The 21,751-nt window shown below is 43.0% G+C and overlaps 1 protein-coding gene across 2 annotated transcripts in view; it reads right to left on the minus strand.

Moving 5' to 3' along the window:
• NEB (nebulin) overlaps positions 1-21,751 on the minus strand; it is a 245,400-nt gene that overhangs the window by 108,036 nt on the left and 115,613 nt on the right. The window contains exons 72-84 of one of the 2 annotated variants that reach the window (XM_084810696.1): positions 17,989-18,300; positions 16,860-17,063; positions 16,622-16,726; positions 15,338-15,445; positions 14,179-14,490; positions 12,003-12,206; positions 11,736-11,840; positions 9,666-9,773; positions 8,518-8,829; positions 6,615-6,818; positions 3,041-3,145; positions 1,739-1,846; positions 551-862 (exon numbers count right to left, since the gene is read on the minus strand). In XM_084810696.1, the coding sequence (XP_084666822.1) occupies positions 551-862; positions 1,739-1,846; positions 3,041-3,145; positions 6,615-6,818; positions 8,518-8,829; positions 9,666-9,773; positions 11,736-11,840; positions 12,003-12,206; positions 14,179-14,490; positions 15,338-15,445; positions 16,622-16,726; positions 16,860-17,063; positions 17,989-18,300 (2,499 nt within the window). The remainder of the gene's footprint in view (positions 1-550; positions 863-1,738; positions 1,847-3,040; positions 3,146-6,614; positions 6,819-8,517; positions 8,830-9,665; positions 9,774-11,735; positions 11,841-12,002; positions 12,207-14,178; positions 14,491-15,337; positions 15,446-16,621; positions 16,727-16,859; positions 17,064-17,988; positions 18,301-21,751) is intronic. The other variant, XM_084810706.1, reaches the window with a different exon arrangement.

Below are 21,751 nucleotides of genomic sequence, written 5' to 3' on the forward strand. Positions count from 1 at the left end.
TAGTGGTAACAGTGTCTTCTTTCACTTTCAGAAATAATACTCCATTTTCCCTGCTCCAGAAAAAAACTTGCCGAAAGTTCTATTCACAAACAGAACTGAAACTAGAGGGTCTCTACATCATCTAAAAAACCCATAAACAATCTTAAATAGGGAATGACAAGAATACAATAAATGCCTTGTGTAGAAGATCCTAGAGTGACTGCATTCCAAATAGCTATTGATTAATTAGCGACTGGTGTGAGACATCTTAGAAAGGACAAGTATGTTACATCACTCTTGCCTGCAAGACCTGTTTGGACACTCTAAAGTATTTCCAGCACCCGTGTTCCAGTACTGCTTCTCAAGATATTCATGATCAAATAGTGTGAAGATTCCCCGCTAGGACTAATGCTCATTAGCAAAACAACTGCAGATGTGATCAAGGAGATAAAGAGAGAATTAACAGATGGGAATCTTCTACAGCTGTCAGTCACAATGTCTCTTTTGTCTTATTCCACACCAACAATGTGTTTATGTGTGACCTGACCTTGCAAAATGTAGATATACTTACATCACTCTGTAGGTCGTATGCTTTCTTTGCCTGGATTACATCATTCTGGTCTGGCAGACAAGTCCACTGGTGCAAATAATGATGATAGTCGATGTCGCTTGCCAGCGCCTGCCCTTGCTTGGCTGCTTCGATGGCCACCATGTCAACTGGTATCGTGATCTTGGCTTTTGAATCGTGGTAAGCCTGCTTGTACAATCTGTCATTTTGCATCCTCAATACTTTGGCAGCCCAGGAAAGTTTAGGATCCGCCTTTACTGAAGGGCATCCGATGTAGTGGCCTTTCTGTTTCTCGTGAGTTTCTTTGTACTTGTACTGAGCAGGAAAGCAGGTAAATTAGAAGTGCAAATCATTAAAACAATTACAAGGGGGGAAATGAGCAGCTGCTCTCAGTTTCAGTTTTTAGGGCATTCAGTTGTTAGGAGAATAAATCATCAAGGTTCTTCAATTGGATGTTTATTTGATAAATTAGTACATTACAGAAATATTAATGAGTGATTGCTATATATCCTGAGCCAAAGTAAAAGGATTCTTTAAAAAAAGGGGGGGGTGCAAACTCTCCAAAGTGAGAATATTTGTTTTTCCAAAGGAAGAATTCACAGGCAGCAATCCACACTTTATCTTGGAGTAGGCCCTGCCGAACATGGTGGAGTTTACTGTCAACTAAACATACATACGCCTCTCTCAGATAGTATTTTGAACATATAATAGCTTCAAGAATGCTTAACCCAATTTGGAAGCTTTTCAAGGTGTTGCTCTGGTTTCATAACTTGACAGAAAACGTTGCTTTAATGAAACTCTTGAACGTGTGCATGCGTGTACAAATATAAATAAATAAATAAATAAATAAATATGATAGTGCACAGCAACAGATTTAATCAATGCAACATCCTGAGTGCACAAAAGATAATCATTTACAGCACAATATGTCGCAAGGTTTCTCCCAGTAATCGCTTTGGCATTCAAAATAAAGGAATATATTCAACTGTTTCACTTTAATATCCTTTGAAAGATCAAACTTCTAAAGTCATCAATTTAAAACAATGGGCAGAATAGTGCTAAAATATCTCAAACATGCAACATTTAAATGGCTGAATAAATATGATTTTGAGACTGGTTATATCTAGCCACAACTTTGCCATAGATACTCATGACTTGAAGAGCCATTTCAAAAGTAAGCAGAGATCGTACCTCACTCGCTATGTCTCTGGAAGCTTTGGCGTGCTTGATTGAAATCGCATCAGCTCTTATGTCGTAGCCTTTTGCCTTGGCCTCATCCCAGTCTCCAGTATAATGTTTCTGCAATCAAAATTTGCGCACATTTTTCAATGTAGTCATAAAATACAGGATGAAAATAAACGGTAGGCATTCAGGAATTACCAGTGCAATCCTATGCACATTTACTCTGAAGTAAGTGCCATTGTGCCCAATGGGCCTTACTGCCACAGGAAAGTGTGCATAGGACTCGTGCCTAAACTGGGAGGAGGAGAGAATCATATAAGCTGCCTTGAGTTCCTTGCAGGAGGAAAAAAGGCAGGATATACATGTAATAAATACAAAAATACACGAATACACAAACAAACAAATAAATAAATGGTGATAAATGTGTATGTCCTGCAATGAATAATGGATGCTCAACCACTGCATAAATAGAGCTCATGCACACATAAACAGCTTATTTGACTGACGTTACAACTTACTTGGAGTCTAGATGAGAAAGCAGGTGGGAAGGTATATGAATTAGTATTAATAGAGCTAGAGAAGAATTTAACTAGAACTGGTAATAACAGAGCTAGATAGGCAGAGGAAAATAAAGCTTAGAAAAACCAAGATGTTGCTTTGGAATCCAAAACCCACCTTCAGAGGTTCAGCCCCTTGTGAGTCACACTTTGTTTACCTGGGGGTGCAAACCTAACACCAAACTTTACCATGATCTCTGGTAGTGGTATTCCCAAGACTCCTGGCTTCTATGTTTATGCTGTCTCAGCTTGAGCCATACTTAGACTTCCCACCAGATTTGTGCCAATAAAGAAGGCCAAGTTGTTGCTATACTCCCTAACTGGACCTCATCCCTCTCATTCTCCCCCTGTCATTCTTCAAAAGCCAAAAGGCCTAGCTAACCCAGTGACACTATAAGGAACGATATTGTTTTATTTGCTAAGAAAAATATGAAAGTAATGTGAACTTGATTCATGAAGTTGGATTAACATACAAGTTTGATGAGACTAGAGACTAACTGCAGTGGTGACAATGCCATGATATATTCTTTCAGGAACCTGCTTAACTATACTAGGTTTTTTTTAATGCTTGTCCAGTTGTCAATGTAAATAATAAAGTCGTCAAAGAGTTTCACTGTTGTTATATAACAAACACACTTGTGAGCAGAATCACAGTCACAGCAAGTGAATCAATTGCCTTTTCGTTTTTAAGTACAGGTGTAACTGAGGCTGTGTTTGATACACCCATGTACATATTCTTAATTGATTCTCTTACATTGCTTATATTCAGAGCGTTAATCTTGGACTGCAGCATTACAGGGGTATCAGCTGGAACATTGATCTGAGTCTTGTCTCTATCCCAGGCTTCACGATACAGATTCTAAGGGAGAAGCAAAGACTAAATTATTCTATTGCATGATAGAAATGTCTCTTCTTTTTCAAAGACATGCAATCCATATTTAACCTGAGCATGCTCTAGAGCACATAATTGTGCCTATTGTGTGGCAATACGGGTGGCAAAGAAGTCTTACTTTGCTGTTTCCATTGCATCCTCAAATAGTCATCTAGTGAAGCTATTTCAGATGTTCCAGGCGGCTGCTAACACCCTCCTCAGCAAATGGGGCTCTGGTCCCCTCAAGGGCCTGCTGTGACCTTCTTGCATCACACTTTGAGGACAAAATCGCTTGTCTCTGCAGCGAACTTGATGCTGTTGTTAGCGCAGTACCAGTTGAGGTGTCTCACGCCACCATCTGCCCGATTTTGTGGGATCAGTTCCAGTTGTTGGGGCCTGATGACAAGGTACTTGCAGCAATGTAACTGACCACATGCCCACTCGATAGGGGTGTATGAACCCCACTCACCTGTCCGGTCCAGGGCATCCGCTGGGGGGGGGGAGGCAATCCGTTCCTCCCCCCGGAATTCTTCCCAGCCGGTTCTGCTCTGTGGTGAGTCCGTGGAGCCCCCGGCCAGGCCCGTCCACAGCCGGACTTCCAGCCGCTGCCACGCAAATGGCGTCCGGCGTAGTGGACACCATTTGCATCCCTGCCCTTGGCCGTGATAGGGTACATAAAGATTTACGTAGCCAATCACAGCAAAGGGCAGGGATGCAAATGGCGTCGGCTACATTGGATGCCATTTGCATCCACAGCCTGGCAGTGGATGGCTGCAGACGGCAGCAGATGGACCCGGACCAGCCACGCCAGGTAGGGTCCGTCCCTACCAGACTTCGCGGGGTGGCGGGGGGGACCAGTCTGTTCTGCTATGGACTCCGGGGAGCCGGATTCTGAAGATTTCTGTGCCATCCCTACCTCTCGATCCTTGCCCTTCCTGGCTAATAAAAGCTAGCCGACGGAGTATGACTGGCTGGGTGGGTCCAGGGTTTGGTGAATGCTTCCCTTCAGGAATGGGTGGTCCCTACTATTGTCAAGGAGGCAGTACTGCAACAACTCCTAAAGAAGTCCACTCTGGATCCAATATGTTTCGACAACTACCACCCAGTCTCAAATACCCCTTTTTTAGGGAAGGTTCTGTAGAGCGTACTGGCAGAACAACTGCAGGCACTCTTGGAAGATGCTGATTATCTAGACCCATTTCAATCTGGGTTTAGCCCTGGTTAAAGGATTGAATCAGCCTTGGTTGCCCTGATGGATGACCTTTATCGAGAGAGGGACAGAGGGAGTGCAACCCTGTTAATTGTGCTCGACCTCTCATCGGCTTTTAATACCATTGACCATGGTATCCTCCTGGATCGAGTCCATGGGATGGGTATTGGAGGCAATGTGTTACAGTGGTTCCAGTCCTACCGGCGCAGCGGATTTCAGAGAGTAACATTGTGACCATTCCTCGGCCTCTTGGCAGTTCAGCTATGGGGTTCTACAGGGTACCATCTCGTCCCCAATGTTATTTAACATCTATATGAAGCTGCTGGGAGCAGTCATTGGGGGATTTGGACCCAAGTGCCATCAGTATGCTGATGACACGCAGCTCTGTCTCCCTGTGACATCTGAATCAAGTAGGGTTGGCGGAGAATTTCTCCCCGAAACTTCGGGGAGCCGAGCGCCAACGTGTTCGGCCCCCCGAACAAGTTTCGGGGAGAAATCCTCTGAACCCCCCCGCCCCCCGCACCCCCCTCCAGGACGGGACTTACCTTCACCGAATGTCCCTCCTGGTGGCGGGTCCAGCCGGCGGTTCGGCGGGTGTTCGAGCGGGGCGGGAGCGGCAGCCGGTCTTTTGACCGGCTGCCGCCGCCGCCATTGCAATCAAAGAAAAAAAAAAGCCCCATTGCAATCAAAGAAAAAAAAAAAGCCCCCTGTTTACATAGACTACGGCGAAAATAAGGGCAACGCTATTTGCGTTGCCCTTATTTTCGCCGTAGTCTACGTAAATCTTTACGTAGACTACAGCGACTAAATAAGGAACGCGAATGGCGGCTCCCTATGGGGGCCGCCGTTAGCGTACGTGCATTTTTTTTTTTAAGTCACCCGTGATAGGCTACGTGTCGATTGACGTAGCCTATCACGGCTGACTTTGCAGATCTAGCCGTGATAGGCTACGTGAATCGTCACGTAGCCTATCAGGGGGCGTTTTTGTTTTTGTTTTAACTTTCGCGTTTGCGGCCGGGCGAGGCGGGAAGCCTCCTCCCCGGCCTGAATTTCGGCCGGGCCGAGGCGGGAAGCCTCCCCCCCGGCCTGAATTTTGGCCGGGCCAAGGCGGGAAGCCTCCTCCCCCCAGCCTGAACTTCGCGGGGGGAGCAGCGAAGCGCCTCCCCCCCACCGCGAACGTCCTTCAAGGACAGGTAGGGGACTTTCGTCCACCCCTAGAATCAAGAGAGGCTGTGCAAGGACTGGGCCAGTGCCTGAACTCAGCAATGGCTGGATGAGGGCCAATAAACTGAAACTGAATCCTGGCAAGATGGAAGCCCTGTGGGTGAGTGGTTCCCGAGTCTGGGAGATAGGCTCATTGCCTGTTCTGGATGGAGTTGCACTCCCTCTGAGAGATCAGGGTCGTCGTCTGGAGGTACTCCTAGATCCATCATTGTCACTGGAGGCCCAAGTACCTGCAGTGGCTCAGACTGCCTTCTACCAGCTTTGGCTGGTTCACCCACTATGGCCAATCCTAGACAGGGATTGCTTGACCATGGTGGTACAGGTGCTAGTAACCTCAAGACTGGATTACTGCAATGCACTCTACGTGGGGCTGCCCTTAAGGCTGCTCCGGAAGCTGAAGCTAGTGCAGAATGCTGCAGCTTGGCTGTTGTCAGGAGCTGCCCCTTTTCAGCATCCAACTCCTCTGCTGAGGGAACTGCGCTGGCTGCCTATGCGCTACCAGGCCAGGTTTAAGGTTTTAGTGCTAGTGTTCAAAGACCTAAACAACCAGGGACCTGGATACCTGAGAGAGCGCCTTCTTCTTTACCAACCTACTCAGTCACTGAGATCATTGGAGGGCTTGCTCCTGGGGGTTCCACATGGACTTATTGCCCAACTGGAGTCCACCAGGAGAAGAGCCTTCAGTGTGGTGGTCTCATTTCTTTGGAATTCCCTGCCCCTGAAGGTCAGGCAGGCACAAACACTGTGTTGTTTCCAGTGCCTCCTGAAAACAGCACTGTTCCAGGAAGCATTCCTTAATTGACCAGTTACAGTTTTGACCAGTTACAGCATTGTGTTTTTAAACAAGTATAATTTTAATGTGGTATTTTAATATTTTTATTCTTTTACTGTTTTATTTCTTGCGTTCAGCATTCCAAAATCTGTTCCAGATATGGAGCAGTATATAAATCTTGCAAATAGATAGAATAAATAAAAACCCATACCTCCATACCACTTCACGTCATAATAAATGTCATTACTTACTTCACTGATCTGTTGGGAATTGACCTTAGCCAGGACAACTGGTGGAGGGTCAGCAATGCTGGTAAATTTCAGCGCATCTCGAGGTTGCTTATACAATCTCTCATTCACTAGATCTTGAGCTCTTTTCACATGCAGCACTCCCACAGAGCCAGCCGGCATCCAGCCAATGCCACGCAGCCACTCCAGGTCTGATTTGTACAGATTCTGCAAAGGAAACCGTCAAGCTATTAACAATATGGCTGGAGACGCTTCCTTCAGCCTAGGAGGAAGAGCGCTGCCACCTTTCTGCTCAAGCACAATTCATCATTTTGCTCTTGACACAGAGTCACTCAGCCACCAGCAGCAAAGTGTGTTCCATACCACTTGTGAGGCTCCTGCATGCACAGGCTTCTCTTTATCCCCCTTGTTAGTAGCATACTGCAGAACAGCAGCAGTGCTGGCCCAGAACAAAGCCAGATCACTCTCGCTCTGACAAACCAGTCAGGGAAGAGAGGCTCCTGGTCCAACATGTACCTCAAATGATTTAAAAGGCCTTGTCACATATAAATGTACCCAGAAACCAAGAGGCCCCTCTCGAAGATTCTAAGCACAATGCCTCTCTGCCCATGGGGAGATGGAGCTGTGCAGCTGCCACCAAGGCACGATTCAGCATTTCACATATTTCCACAAGTATAATTTTTAAAGCAATATTTTGAGTTGTGGCTCCACATGACCAGCAACACATGCAGGCCTCAGGTCATTGTAAACCATTGAGCAAGGGAGGGTAATCTCCACCCGTGGGCCTCATTTGGCCCACAGACGTTCCCAGTCTGGCCTGCAGAGTGCTGGCTCCCTCCTTTGACGAGGTCAAAAAAGGCAGAAAAAGGAGCTTCAAAGCATCTCCAAAGAATTACTCTGTGTGGTAAATAAAAGCAATGGGACTTCAAGAAAGCCATGGCTAATTGTAATTGATTATTTCAATCGGATTTAAGCATTACTAGCTTTCACTGGACTAGGCCAAAAACTAGGACAATAGATTTTCATCAAACTAGATAAACAATTTAAGAAGTCATCAGAGGTTCCTCTACATCTACTGCCATCTTACATCCACATTAGTAGTAGACTAGTAGATATTAAATGGCATTACGTTTCCTGAATTGGCAGAAAACTAAAACCCATGCCTGATAGAAAAAACATGCAGCACTCTCCTACAGATGCCTACTGAGGGCTTTTTTACAGTAGGCTTTAATCTGCTGCATCTACTTTTGGTTTCCCTGAAGAATTGAGATCCGAGCACTACAGAAGGAGCATTTCCTTTCCTGCTTTTCCACTACGTAACCTCTAGATGGCACTGTGGTAGAGAGGGATAGCTCACATACCCAAGTGGTAACAGTGTCTTCTTTCACTTTCAGAAATAATACTCCATTTTCCCTGCTCCAAAGAAAAACTTACCAAAAGTACTCTGTACAAACAGAAGTGAAACTAGAGGGTTACTACGTCATCTAAAGAAACCATAAACAACCATGAGTAGGGAATGACAAGCGCACAATAAATGTAGAAGCCGCTACAGTGACTGCATTCCAAATAGCAATTGATTAATTAGCTACTGGTGTGAGACATCTTAGAAAGGACAAGTATGTTACATCACTCTTGCCTGCATGACCTGTTTGGACACTCTAAAGTATTTCCAGCACCCGTGTTCCAGTACTGCTTCTCAAGATATTCATGATCAAATAGTGTGAAGATTCCCCGCTAGGACTAATGCTCATTAGCAAAACAACTGCAGATGTGATCAAGGAGATAAAGAGAGAATTAACAGATGGGAATCTTCTACAGCTGTCAGTCACAATGTCTCTTTTGTCTTATTCCACACCAACAATGTGTTTATGTGTGACCTGACCTTGCAAAATGTAGATATACTTACATCACTCTGTAGGTCGTATGCTTTCTTTGCCTGGATTACATCATTCTGGTCTGGCAGACAAGTCCACTGGTGCAAATAATGATGATAGTCGATGTCGCTTGCCAGCGCCTGCCCTTGCTTGGCTGCTTCGATGGCCACCATGTCAACTGGTATCGTGATCTTGGCTTTTGAATCGTGGTAAGCCTGCTTGTACAATCTGTCATTTTGCATCCTCAATACTTTGGCAGCCCAGGAAAGTTTAGGATCCGCCTTTACTGAAGGGCATCCGATGTAGTGGCCTTTTTGTTTCTCATGTGTTTCTTTGTACTTGTACTGAGCAGGAACGCAGGAAAATAAGAAGCACAAACCATTAAAACAATTACAAGGGGAAAATGAGTAGCTGTTCTCAGTGTTCCAGTTTTGAGGGAATTCAGTTTTTAGAGGAGTTCATCAAGACCCTTCTTTTAGGGGAGTACATCAAGACTGGATGTTTATTTGATAAAATGGTACATTATAAATATATTAACCCGTATTGCTATACATCCTGAGCCAAAGTAATAGGATTCTTTTTTTTAAAGCTGATAATGTATCTGGTTGCAAGCTCTCCAAAGTAAGAATATTTGTTATTCCAAAGCAGAATTCACAGGCAGCAATCCAGACTTTACCTGGGAGTAGGCCCCACTGAACATGGTGGAAGTTTACTTTCAAGTCAACATGCATACACTTGCTCTCAGACAGTATTTTGTACACATAATACCTTCAAGAATATTTAACTCAATTTGGCTAATCTGATAGAAAATGTTGCTTTAACAAAACCCTTGAATTTGGCAGTACACCGCAACAGCTTTAATCAATGCCATGTCCTGAGTGCATAAAAGATCATCATTTATACCACCATGTTTCTCAAGGCTTATCACCATAATCACTTTGGCATTTAAAACAGAGGAATATAGTATACTGTTTGACTTTAATATCCTTTGAAAGATCAAAATTCTGAAGTCACAAATTTAAAACAATGGGCAGAATACTGCTAAAAATATCACAAACATGCAACTGAATAAGACTGAATATATTCTATTTTGAGACTGGTTATATCTGGTCACAACTTTGTCATACACACTCATGACTTGAAGAGATACAGCCATTTCAAAAGTAAGCAGAGATCGTACCTCACTCGCTATGTCTCTGGAAGCTTTGGCGTGCTTGATTGAAATCGCATCAGCTCTTATGTCGTAGCCTTTTGCCTTGGCCTCATCCCAGTCTCCAGTATAATGTTTCTGCAATCAAAATTCATGCACGTTTTTCCAATGTAGTCATAAAATACATGATGAAAATAAACTATAGGCATTCAGGAATTACCAGTGCAATCCTATGCACGTTTACTCTGAAGTAAGTCGCAATGGGCCTTACAGGTAAGTGCATAGGATTGCAGCCTAAAAAGTGAAAAAAGATTATTTTTATTTATTTATTTAATTTCTATACTGCCCAATAGCCGAGGCTCTCGGCTATATGAAGGTCCTGCAATGAACAATGGATGATCAAGCACTGCATAAATATAGTGTATACACACATATATATATGCTGCTTATATGGCTGACTTTACAACTTACTTGGGACCTAGATGATAAAAGAAGTGGGGAAGGGATATGAATTAGTATTAAGGGAGCTAGAGAAGAATTTAACTAGAATTGGTAATAACCGAGCTAGATGGACAGAGCATTTTAAAGCTTAAAAAGAGCAAGACATTTCATTGGGATGCAAAAACCACCTTCAGAAGTTCAGCCCCCTTGTGAGTCACATTGGGTTTTCCTGCCATCAGAATTTACAATGATCTGTGGCAAAGATCTCAAGAGCCCTGGCTCCCATCTTTATGTTGTCACTTTGAGCCATGCATATACTTTCAGCCAGATTTGTGGTGATGGAGAAGGCCAACTTACTTCTATATCCTCTGGGAACTACAAGAGGTCTGGGGCCATTTTTGCCTCCTGGATCCCCCCACAGGCTGTTCAGTAGACACAGCAAAGTCCATGGGGCACCTTGAATTATTATTTTTGTAAAATCCAATTTCACTGCTGAAATATGGCAGCAAACTGTTCTGTAGCACTCAGTAGCAATAAAAAGGTTAAATTTACCATGTTTGTAAGTGAAATGTGATGCTTCTAGTGACCACAGTGCTAATAGCACCACTTCCCCACCCCACAAAAGTTTCTTTTTTGCTTGTGCCACATTCAGCAGCATGTTGGGGGGTGGGGACCAGAGGCCGCTCCGGAAGCAAGCCATGCGTTACCCACTCCTGTCCTAATGGAAGCTCATCTCTCCCACTCTCCTCCCTATCATGTTTCAAAAGCCAAAAGACTTAGCTAAGCCAGTGGCATTATTATCTAAGTATACTACTTTATTTGCTAAGAAAAATATGAAAGTATTATGAGCATTATTCATGAAGTTCGATTTACATATACGTTTTGACAAGAATAGGGACTATCTGCAGTGCTAACAATGCTAAGAATGTTTTTTCAGGAACCTGGTAGGAGGAGCTCTCCTTAGACTGTTATTGAAACTACACTACAGTATCCTGCCCTATTATGTCAGAGCCATGATTTCTTGGCCTACATGTGAAATGAAGTCTTATATTTCTAGGCTATATTACACTGATGAACTGCGTTTGGATCTTGGAAGCCTTAAGCTTTTTGCACCTTTATTATTTGACTCTTGTGTTAAAGCTTTATTATGCTTTGCGTGTGTTTTTAATTTACCCAGACATTCTGGAGGGCATATTTTAAAAATTACAGTAAATAATCAATATTACCCATATACAGTGTAATGCCATGCTTTTCTGCAGCTCCCAAGCATTTAATGGGGATTGTGCAGCACAATGCCCCATGGATTATGCCCAGAGTCATCACCATAATGTGTACACCATTTTTTTAATGTATATTTTATCAAATTATATTCACAAATATATTGAATACATAGCTGCTTTGAGAACAATTGCTGGCTATATGTCTGCCAAATAAATACTGGAAAGATAATTTTAACCATGCTTTTTTTAATGCTTGTCCAGTTGTCAATGTAAATAATAAAGTCATCAAAGAGTTTCACTGTTGTTATATAACATACACATTTGTGAGCAGAATTGCAGTCACGGCAAATGAATCAAATGCCTTTCACTTTTTAAGTACAGGTGTAACTGAGGCTGTGTTTGATACACCCATGTGCATATTGTTAATTAATTCTCTTACATTGCTTATATTCAGAGCGTTAATCTTGGACTGCAGCATTACAGGGGTATCAGCTGGAACATTGATCTGAGTCTTGTCTCTATCCCAGGCCTCACGGTACAGATTCTAAGAAAGAAAGAAAGAAAGAAAGAAAGAAAGAAAGAAAGAAAGAAAGACCAAATTATTCTACTGCTTTATAAAAATGTCTCTTCCTTTTCAAGGACATACAATCCCTATCTAACCCATACCTCCATACCGCTTCACATCATAATAAATGTTGTTACTTACTTCACTGATCTGTTGGGAATTGATCTTAGCCAGGACGACTGGTGGAGGGTCAGCAATGCTGGTAAATGTCAGCGCATCTCGAGGTTGCTTATACAATCTCTCATTCACTAGATCTTGAGCTCTTTTCACATGCAGCACTCCCACAGAGCCAGCCGGCATCCAGCCAATGCCACGCAGCCACTCCAGGTCTGATTTGTACAGATTCTGCAAAGGAAACCGTCAAGTTATTAACAATATGGCTGGAGATGCTTCCTTCAGCCTAGGAGGAAGAGCGCTGCCACCTTTCTGGTCAAGTGCAGTTCATCACTGCTCTGCTCTCGACACAGAGCCACTCAGCCACCATGGCTGGTGTGCCACACAGTTAGCGGCAAAGTGTGTTCCACACCACTTGTGAGGCTATTGGATGAACGAGCTTCTCTTTATCCCCCTTGTTAGTAGCATACTGCAGAACAGCAGCAGTGCTGGCCCAGAACAAAGCCAGATCACTCTCGCTCTGACAAACCAGTCAGGGAAGAGAGGCTCGCAGTCCAACATGTACCTCAAATGATTTAAAAGGCCTTTTCACATATAAATGTACCCAGAAACCAAGAGGCCCCTTGGCATGGGTACAGTGGACTCTCGAAGATTCCAAGCACAGTGCCTCTCTGCCCATGGGGAGATGGAGCTGTGCAGCTGCCACCAAGGCACGATTCAGCATTTCACTTATTTCCACAAGTGTTAATTTTTAAAGCAATATTTTGAGTGGTGGCTCCACATGACCAGCAACACGTGCAGGCCTCAGGTCATTGTAAACCATTGAGTAAGGGAGGGAACCTCCACCTGTAGGCCTAATTTGGCCCACAGACGTTCCCTGTCTGGCCTGCAGAGTGCTGGCTCCCTCCTCAGCCCCCCCTCTCACCCCAAGACCCTCACGCAGCCAGGAGGCCTGGGACGAAGCGGGGTAAAGGAATCCCCATGTTATCTCCGAGCTCTGATTGGAGATAACAAGGGGATTCCGCCACATGCCACACACCCTCCCACTGGGCACATTTCACCCTCTTCACTATCGGAGACGCATTTGGCATCCGTCCAATCCCCCAGAGCCACTCCAGATCTGACTTAACACAGCCTGTGAGAGACGAGGTCAAAAAAGGCAGAAAAAGGAACATCAAGGCATCTCAAAAGAAATACTCTGTGCGGTAAATAAAAGCAATGGGACTTCAAGAAAGCCATGGCTAATTGTAATTGATTATTTCAATAGGATTTCAGCGATACTAACTTTCACTGGACTAGGCCAAAAACTAAGATGAAATAGATTTTCATCAAACAAGATAAACATATTAAGAAGTTATCAGAGGTTCACATACATCTAATGCCATCTTACATCCGCATTAATGGTAGATATGAAATGGCATTAAGTATCCTGAAATGTGCAGAAAACTGAAACCCATGCCTGATATGAAAAATATGCAGCAGTATCCCATATATTTCTACTGAGGGCTTTTTTACAGTAGGCTTTAATCTGCTGCATCTACTTTTGGTTTCCCTGAAGAATTGAAATCCGAGCACTACAGAAGGAGCATTTCCTTTCCTGCTTTTCCAATATGTAACCTCTAGATGGCACTGTGGTATAGAGGGATAACTCACATACCCAAGTGGTAACACCATTTCCTTTCACTTTCAGAAATAATACTCCATTTTCCCTGCTCCAGAAAAAAACTTGCCGAAAGTTCTATTTACAAACAGAAATGAAACTAGAGGGTCACTACATCATCTAAAAAACCCATAAACAATCATAAGTAGGGAGTGACAAGCACACAATAAATGCCTTGTGTAGAAGCCCCTAGAGTGACTGCATTCCAATAGCAATTGACTAAATAGCGAGTGGTGTGAGACATCTTAGAAAGGACAAGTATGTTACATCACTCTTGTCTGCATGACCTGTTTGGACACTCTAAAATATTTTGAGCACCCATGTTTCAGTACTGCTTCTCAAGATATTCATGATCAAATCATGTGAAGATTCCCAGCAAGGACTAATGCTCATTAGCAAAACAACTGCAGATGTGATCAAGGAGATAAAGAGAGAATTAACAGATGGGAATCTTCTACAGCTGTCAGTCACAATGTCTCTTTTGTCTTATTCCACACCAACAATGTGTTTATGTGTGACCTTGCAAAATGTAGATATACTTACATCACTCTGTAGGTCGTATGCTTTCTTTGCCTGGATTATATCATTCTGGTCTGGCAGACAAGTCCACTGGTGCAAATAATGATGATAGTCGATGTCGCTTGCCAACGCCTGCCCTTGCTTGGCTGCTTCGATGGCCACCATGTCAACTGGTATTGTGATCTTGGCTTTTGAATCGTGGTAAGCCTGCTTGTACAATCTGTCATTTTGCATCCTCAATACTTTGGCAGCCCAGGAAAGTTTAGGATCCGCCTTTACTGAAGGGCATCCGATGTAGTGGCCTTTTTGTTTCTCATGAGTTTCTTTGTACTTGTACTGAGCAGGAAAGCAGGAAAATAAGAAGTGCAAACCGTTAAAACAAAATGACTAGCTGTTCTCAGTGTTCCAGTTTTGAGGGAATTCAGTTTTTAGTAGAGTACATCATCAAGACTCTTCAGTTGGATGTTTATTTGATAAAATACTGCATTATAAATATATTAACCCGTGATTGCTATATATCCTGTGCCAAAGTAATAGGATTCTTTAAAAAAAAATATTTGAGTAATGTATCTGGTTGTGAACTGGCCAAAGTGAGAATATCTGGTATTCTAAAGCAACAATTCATAGGCAGCAATCTACACTTTACCTGGGAGTAGGCCCTCTGAACATGGAGGAGTTTACTTCCAAGCAAACATGCATACACTTGCTCTCAGATAGTATTTTGAACATATAATACCTTTAAGAATGCTTAACTCAATTTGGGAGCTCTGCAAGATGGTGCTCTGATTCATAACAGAAAATGTTGCTTTAATGAAATCTTTGAATGTATGTGAACCCATATATATGACAATACACACAGCGACAGATTTAATCAATGCCATGTCCTGAGTGCATAAAGGTCATCATTTATACCACCATGTGTCTCAAGGCTTCTCCCAGTAATCGCTTTGGCATTCAAAATAAAGGAATATATTCAACTGTTTCACTTTAATATCCTTTGAAAGATCAAACTTCTAAAGTCATCAATTTAAAACAATGGGCAGAATAGTGCTAAAATATCTCAAACATGCAACATTTAAATGGCTGAATAAATATGATTTTGAGACTGGTTATATCTAGCCACAACTTTGCCATAGATACTCATGACTTGAAGAGCCATTTCAAAAGTAAGCAGAGATCGTACCTCACTCGCTATGTCTCTGGAAGCTTTGGCATGCTTGATTGAAATCGCATCAGCTCTTATGTCGTAGCCTTTTGCCTTGGCCTCATCCCAGTCTCCAGTATAATGTTTCTGCAATCAAAATTTGCGCACATTTTTCAATGTAGTCATAAAATACAGGATGAAAATAAACGGTAGGCATTCAGGAATTACCAGTGCAATCCTATGCACGTTTACTCTGAAGTAAGTGCCATTGTGCCCAATGGGCCTTACTGCCACAGGAAAGTGTGCATAGGACTCGTGCCTAAACTGGGAGGAGGAGAGAATCATATAAGCTGCCTTGAGTTCCTTGCAGGAGGAAAAAAGGCAGGATATACATGTAATAAATACAAAAATATACAAATACACAAACAAACGGTGATAAATATGACCTGCAATGAATAATGGATGCTCAACCACTGCATAAATAGACCTCAAATATACACAGCTTATATGACTGACGTTACAACTTACTTGGAGTCTAGATGAGAAAGCAGGTGCGGAAAGTATATGAATTAGTATTAATAGAACTAGAGAAGAATTTAACTAGAACTGGTAATAACAGAGCTAGATAGGCAGAGGAAAATAAAGCTTAGAAAAACTAAGATGTTGCTTTGGAATCCAAAACCCACCTTCAGAGGTTCAGCCCCTTGTGAGTCACACTTTGTTTACCTGGGGGTGCAAACCTAACACCAAACTTTACCATGATCTCTGGTAGTGGTATTCTCAAGACTCCTGGCTTCCATATTTATGCTGTCTCAGCTTGAGCCATACATAGACTTCCCACCAGATTTGTGCCAATAAAGAAGGCCAAATTGTTGCTATACTCCCTAACTGGACCTCATCCCTCTCATTCTCCCCCTATCATTCTTCAAAAGCCAAAAGGCCTAGCTAACCCAGTGACAATATAAGGAACGATACTGTTTTATTCACTAAGAAAAATATGAAAGTAACGTGAACATGATTCATGAAATTGGATTAGCATACAGGTTTAATGAGACTAGAGACTAACTGCAGTGGTGACAATGCCATGATATATTCTTTCAGGAACTTGCTTAACTATACTAGGGTTTTTTTTAATGCTTGTCTAGTTGTCAATGTAAATAATAAAGTCATCAAAGAGTTTCACTGTTGTTATATAACATACACATTTGTGAGCAGAATTGCAGTCACAGAAAGTGAATCAATTGCCTTTTGGTTTTTAAGAACAGGTGTAACTGAGGCTGTGTTTGATACACCCATGTGCATATTCTTAATTAATTCTCTTACATTGCTTATATTCAGAGCATTAATCTTGGACTGCAGCATTACAGGGGTATCAGCTGGAACATTGATCTGAGTCTTGTCTCTATCCCAGGCCTCACGGTACAGATTCTAAGGGAGAAGCAAAGACTAAATTATTCTACTGCATTATAAAAATGTCTCTTCTTTTTTTTCAAAGACATACAATTCCTATCTAACCCATACCTCCATACCATTTCACATCATTATAAATGTTGTTACTTACTTCACTGATCTGTTGGGAATTGACCTTAGCCAGGACGACTGGTGGAGGGTCAGCAATGCTGGTAAATTTCAGTGCATCTCGAGGTTGCTTATATAATCTGTCATTCACAAGCTCTTGAGCTTTTTTCACATGCAGCACTCCCACAGAGCCAGCCGGCATCCAGCCAATGCCACGGAGCCACTCCAGGTCTGATTTGTACAGATTCTGCAAAGGAAACCGTCAAGCTATTAACAATATGGCTGGAGATGCTTCCTTCAGCCTAGGAGGAAGAGTGCTGCTGCCTTTCTGCTCAAGTGCAATTCATCATTGCTCTGATCTCGACACAGAGCCACTCAGCCACCATGGCTGGTGTGCCACAGGGTTAGCAGCAAAGTGCTTTCCACACCACTTGTGAGGTTATTGGATGACTGGGCTTCTCTTTATTGCCCTTGGTAGTAGCATACTGCAGAACAGTAACAGTGCTGGCCTACAACAAATTCATTGAGCAGGGGCGGGTATCCTCTAGCCTGTGGGCCTGATTCAGCCCACAGAGGTTCCCAATCTGGCCTGCAGAGTGTTGGGAACTCTCTTCAGGCCCTTCCCATTCCTTAAGCCCCACACACAGCCAGGAGGCTTGGAGAGGAAGTGGAGGAAAGGAATCCCTTTCTTATATCTGGTCAGAGATTAGAGAGAACATGGGGACATGGACTGGGTTGGCACCTGCAGGAGCCAGTCCTCCAAGCACCATCCAAGTCCTGCACCACTCATGCCCTAATTGGGAAACAAGCAGTACAGGAAGGAGAAGCCCAGTTCATCTGCCACTTGCAGGAGCTGGACAAGTAACTTCACTGTGCAGGTAGAGGTATGGAGAAAGGAACACCGGGAGGGGGGGCGGGGCGGGGGAAATAGGTGGGGTCAAGTGACATCACAAGAGTGAAAAGGGCTTTGAGGCAGGCTCCACCCCTATGACATCATCTTGTCCACTGGCTTGGTCCAGGATGGGCAATCCGCCCCCAGACCAAAAGAAGTTGCCTGCCCCTGTTGTAGAGCAAATCGTAACAACTCCTCACCAAATGCCATGAGAGATTAATGACACCAGTAAACACAGAGCTACAATGAAAGAGGTATTATTAATTAACTTCCTACTCACATCACTCTGTAGATCATATGCTTTCTTGGCTTGGATGACATCATTCTGGTCAGGCAGACAGATCCATTCGTGCAGGTAGTGGCGGTAATCAATGTCACTAACCAGCTTCTGACATTTCTTGGCCAACAAGATGGACAGCATATCCACTGGGCTGTTGAACTTGGTCTTATACTTCTCAAAATGCTTCTTGTACTCCCTTTCACTCTGCAGTTTAGCTACATGCATAGCCAATACCAGTTTGGGATCATCATAGATGTCCCGGCATCCCACATGGTGTCCCACTTGCTTACGGTAGCCTTCTTTGTACTTGTACTAATAAGAGAAACACAAGAAAATAACCTCTGTTTTAATCAAATATGTACATCTCCAGTTTAATTACATTTCAAAACTTCGTATTTGTACTAATAGCATGACAGCCAGTGTGGTGTAGTCACAAGAGTGTTGGACTGGAAGCTGGGAGATCCGGGTTCTAGTCCCCACTTGGTCATGGAAGCTCACTGGGTGACTTTGGGCCAGTCACAGACTCTCAGCCCAGCCTACCTCACAGGGTTGTTGTTGTGAGGATAAAATGGAGAGGAGGAGGATAATGTAAGCTGCCTTGGGTTCCTTGCAAGAGGAAAAAAGGCGGGATATAAAAGCAATAAATAAATACATAAATTATAAAGTAATACACAATTAGAATTTTAATTTGAGGCACCTCAAAGTATAGAAAGATTTGCAAGGGATAGTCCTGTATTTTTTTTTTAATGAACTCTTGTTACTAAAATGTTATGAAACTAAGGATCCTAGGTATGAGTAGGTGGAAATAAACCTACAATTCCCAGCATGTCAGCCACACAGTTCACAAATCTTGCAGTTCACAGTTCTTCAATTAACAAATCTGGAATTCCAAATTCTTGAACAATATCGGGTACTAACGTCTGACATGTTCTTTAAACCCTTTGCTTGCATTTTATTCATAAACCAAACACAGATGTCTTGTCTCCTAAGAAGGACATTATAAATAACGTATAACCCAACACAACGCCCTCTTTGTCATACCTCAAATATGCCAAATGGCACGACTGTTTTACTACTGGCCTGGTTTACATGATGTGAGGGTAGTTAATAAGCCATGGTGGCTTGTTACCCACCAACCCCCATGCCAAAAGCAAACCAGCTCATTTCCCTAATTACCCTTGCTGGGGGTTGGTCATGATGACCAAACTTGGCAAGGGTGGCTTGTTGGGTTGGTTAACAAACCACCCAGACCCCATGGCCTGTTGTAGGGTTGTGGCGTAGTTTGTTAACCACTTCAACAAGCCACCCTTGATGGGTTCGGACAACATGAAAAGCCACGGGGGGACTGGCAACCTGGCAGCCACAGGCGCTGCAACCTACTGTGGCTTAAATAAGCCACGGTGGGCTGCAGTGATTATGCGAACCAGGTCAGGTCATGCTGCAATTTTCTTCATTTTCAAATTTGCATCCCCAGACCTTAAGTATACAGTCCTATGCATGTCTACTCAGAAGTGAATTCTGTTGAGTTCAGTGGGATTTATTCCAAAGTGTATATAGGATTGAGACTTTAGGCTGCAGACCTATGCACACTTACCTGAGAGTAAGCGCCACTGAACAGTGGGGCTTACACCTGAGTAAACATGCAAAGGACTGTGCTGTTACTCTAAATATTCAGTATATGCATGTAATTTTGTACTTAGACAATTTTAATTGTCATCTATTCTTTATCTGACATTTTCTTGGCCAACAGGATGGAAAGCACTAATGCTGAGAGGTAGAACTTGATATTCTTCTTCAGGATGGTGGACATTTAACTTGGGACATATAGAAGGCCTGCAGCATCCTTTTATCTTGCCCTGAATTTCGAGTTTTGTTAATAGGTATTTTCTGTTTCCTGCATTTTAATTCCATTTATTCCAACACAAAAGTCCAACACAGATGACGAAATACCAAACACTGCACAATTCAATTTGCATACTTACATCACTGGCAATTTCTCTTGAGGCTTTGGCTGTCTTGATCGGGACTGCATCTTCTCTGTAATCAATATATTTCTTTACATCATCCCAAGCTTCCCTGTAAAGTTTCTGGAAAAAGAACATACAAGACCCAACATAATTTTGTCAGGGTTGTCAGAGAAATGCTCACTAGCTGTGCATTTTGCCTGGAACATTTTATAATGAATTTGCAAGCGACAGTCAGCAGAGCAGGACACATTGGTCCTGTTTGCTAAGATAAGATGCCAAGACTGTGCTGGTGTAAGTTAATGTAAGGCCTTGGGCCTGAACCAAGCTATAAGTAGTTTTAGAGGGGTTTAGATGATCCATAATGCTCTCTGACTTTGGTCAGTTGGCTGCTGTTTTCCCTAACGGGCCTCTTGATTTATCAGGATGTGTCAAGGTCAATAGTGCGGCCTCAGCGCATTCCATATTAACAAGCTGGGGTGTCTTATCAAGATGTGCCTGGGAAGTGAGGCTTGTTTGCCTTAAAGCTGCAGGTGTCTGTGCTGGGGAAGTTTCCTTCTGAACAAGCACTGTTAGTCTATGCTGGGAATGAATGCTAATTAACGCTTGCTGTTGTCATGCTGCCTCACTGCTAACATGTATGGTATAAAACCCATTTTACCCCATGGCTCTGGGTTCAGAGAAGCTGTCTGATCCAACCACTGGGTACGCCTGTGTGCTGTAAGTACTCAATAAAGTACTCCTTGTAAGTAAACCTGGATCTGATTTATCACTATCTTGGCACCTCTAAATTAAGAGTTTGAAGCCTACTGCAGGGGCAATACAGTTATCTGGTGTGCCATGGCAGCAAATATTTGTAGTATGAGGGTGTTGGACTACAACACCTATGTAGGAGTAGGTGAGAATTTCATTCGGCTACTTTTTTGATAAGAACTTAGAAAAATTCGCTAATTTCTTCAGAAATTGACCAGATTTTAAAAAATCTGAATGTAGGAGAAAGTGAACGGGACAGATTTGTCCATCCAGGCAGGGGGCTTTGAGCGCTGGTGCGTCCATTCCTAGTCCTATCAAAAGAGGCCATTCACACTGCCCAAGATACCCATAGATTCAAACAGTATAAGAGGTGGCCCCATACCTTTACAACAAATTGCCATCGGAGGTCCGCCATGCTCAGTCATTGCAGGCTTTTGAGAAGCCTTGAAAACATATTATTTTACCATGGCCTTCTCTTCATATGGCTGCTGTTGTTGATGTTATTGTTGCTGCTGCTGCTTAATTGCTGGCTTTTATTGTTGATTTTACAGCTACTTTATTATGTTTATGTTTTTATTGCTTTTTATATTTTAACTGTTTTTATGTATTTTATTGATGTGAGCCGCCTCGGGACAGCTTCTGCCCTGAAAGGCAGCCAAGAAATGTTTTAAATAAATAAAATAAAGACACTCTATGCTAGAATTTCTCTGCGCTCCCAGTTCAGTGCTTTAGCACTGAACCGTAAGCACAGAGTAGCCCATCCCGCTCAAAGCAAGGTTTGCATAATGTGGGAGTCCCCATGCCAATGTCATTCCTAGGGTGTGCAGACTGTACTATCAGTAGTACAGACAGACAAGATGCTGGGTGCCCAAACACCTAGGGTGAGCATCCACTCTCTCCCAAAATGTCTATGCAGATACAAATAAGAGCCGCTTTCAGTGTTACAGGTTCTCTTTATGTAAAGAAACTGGCTGTAGATAATCAAGCATGAGAATCTCTAATGCATCTGCTCTGCAGCAAATTGGCTAACAATCAGTTGGTAGCCA

The sequence above is a fragment of the Heloderma suspectum genome, chromosome 1 (genome assembly GCF_057233095.1).
Source record: "Heloderma suspectum isolate Gila_16-S chromosome 1, 16-S_ref, whole genome shotgun sequence".
Classification (NCBI taxonomy): domain Eukaryota; kingdom Metazoa; phylum Chordata; class Lepidosauria; order Squamata; family Helodermatidae; genus Heloderma; species Heloderma suspectum.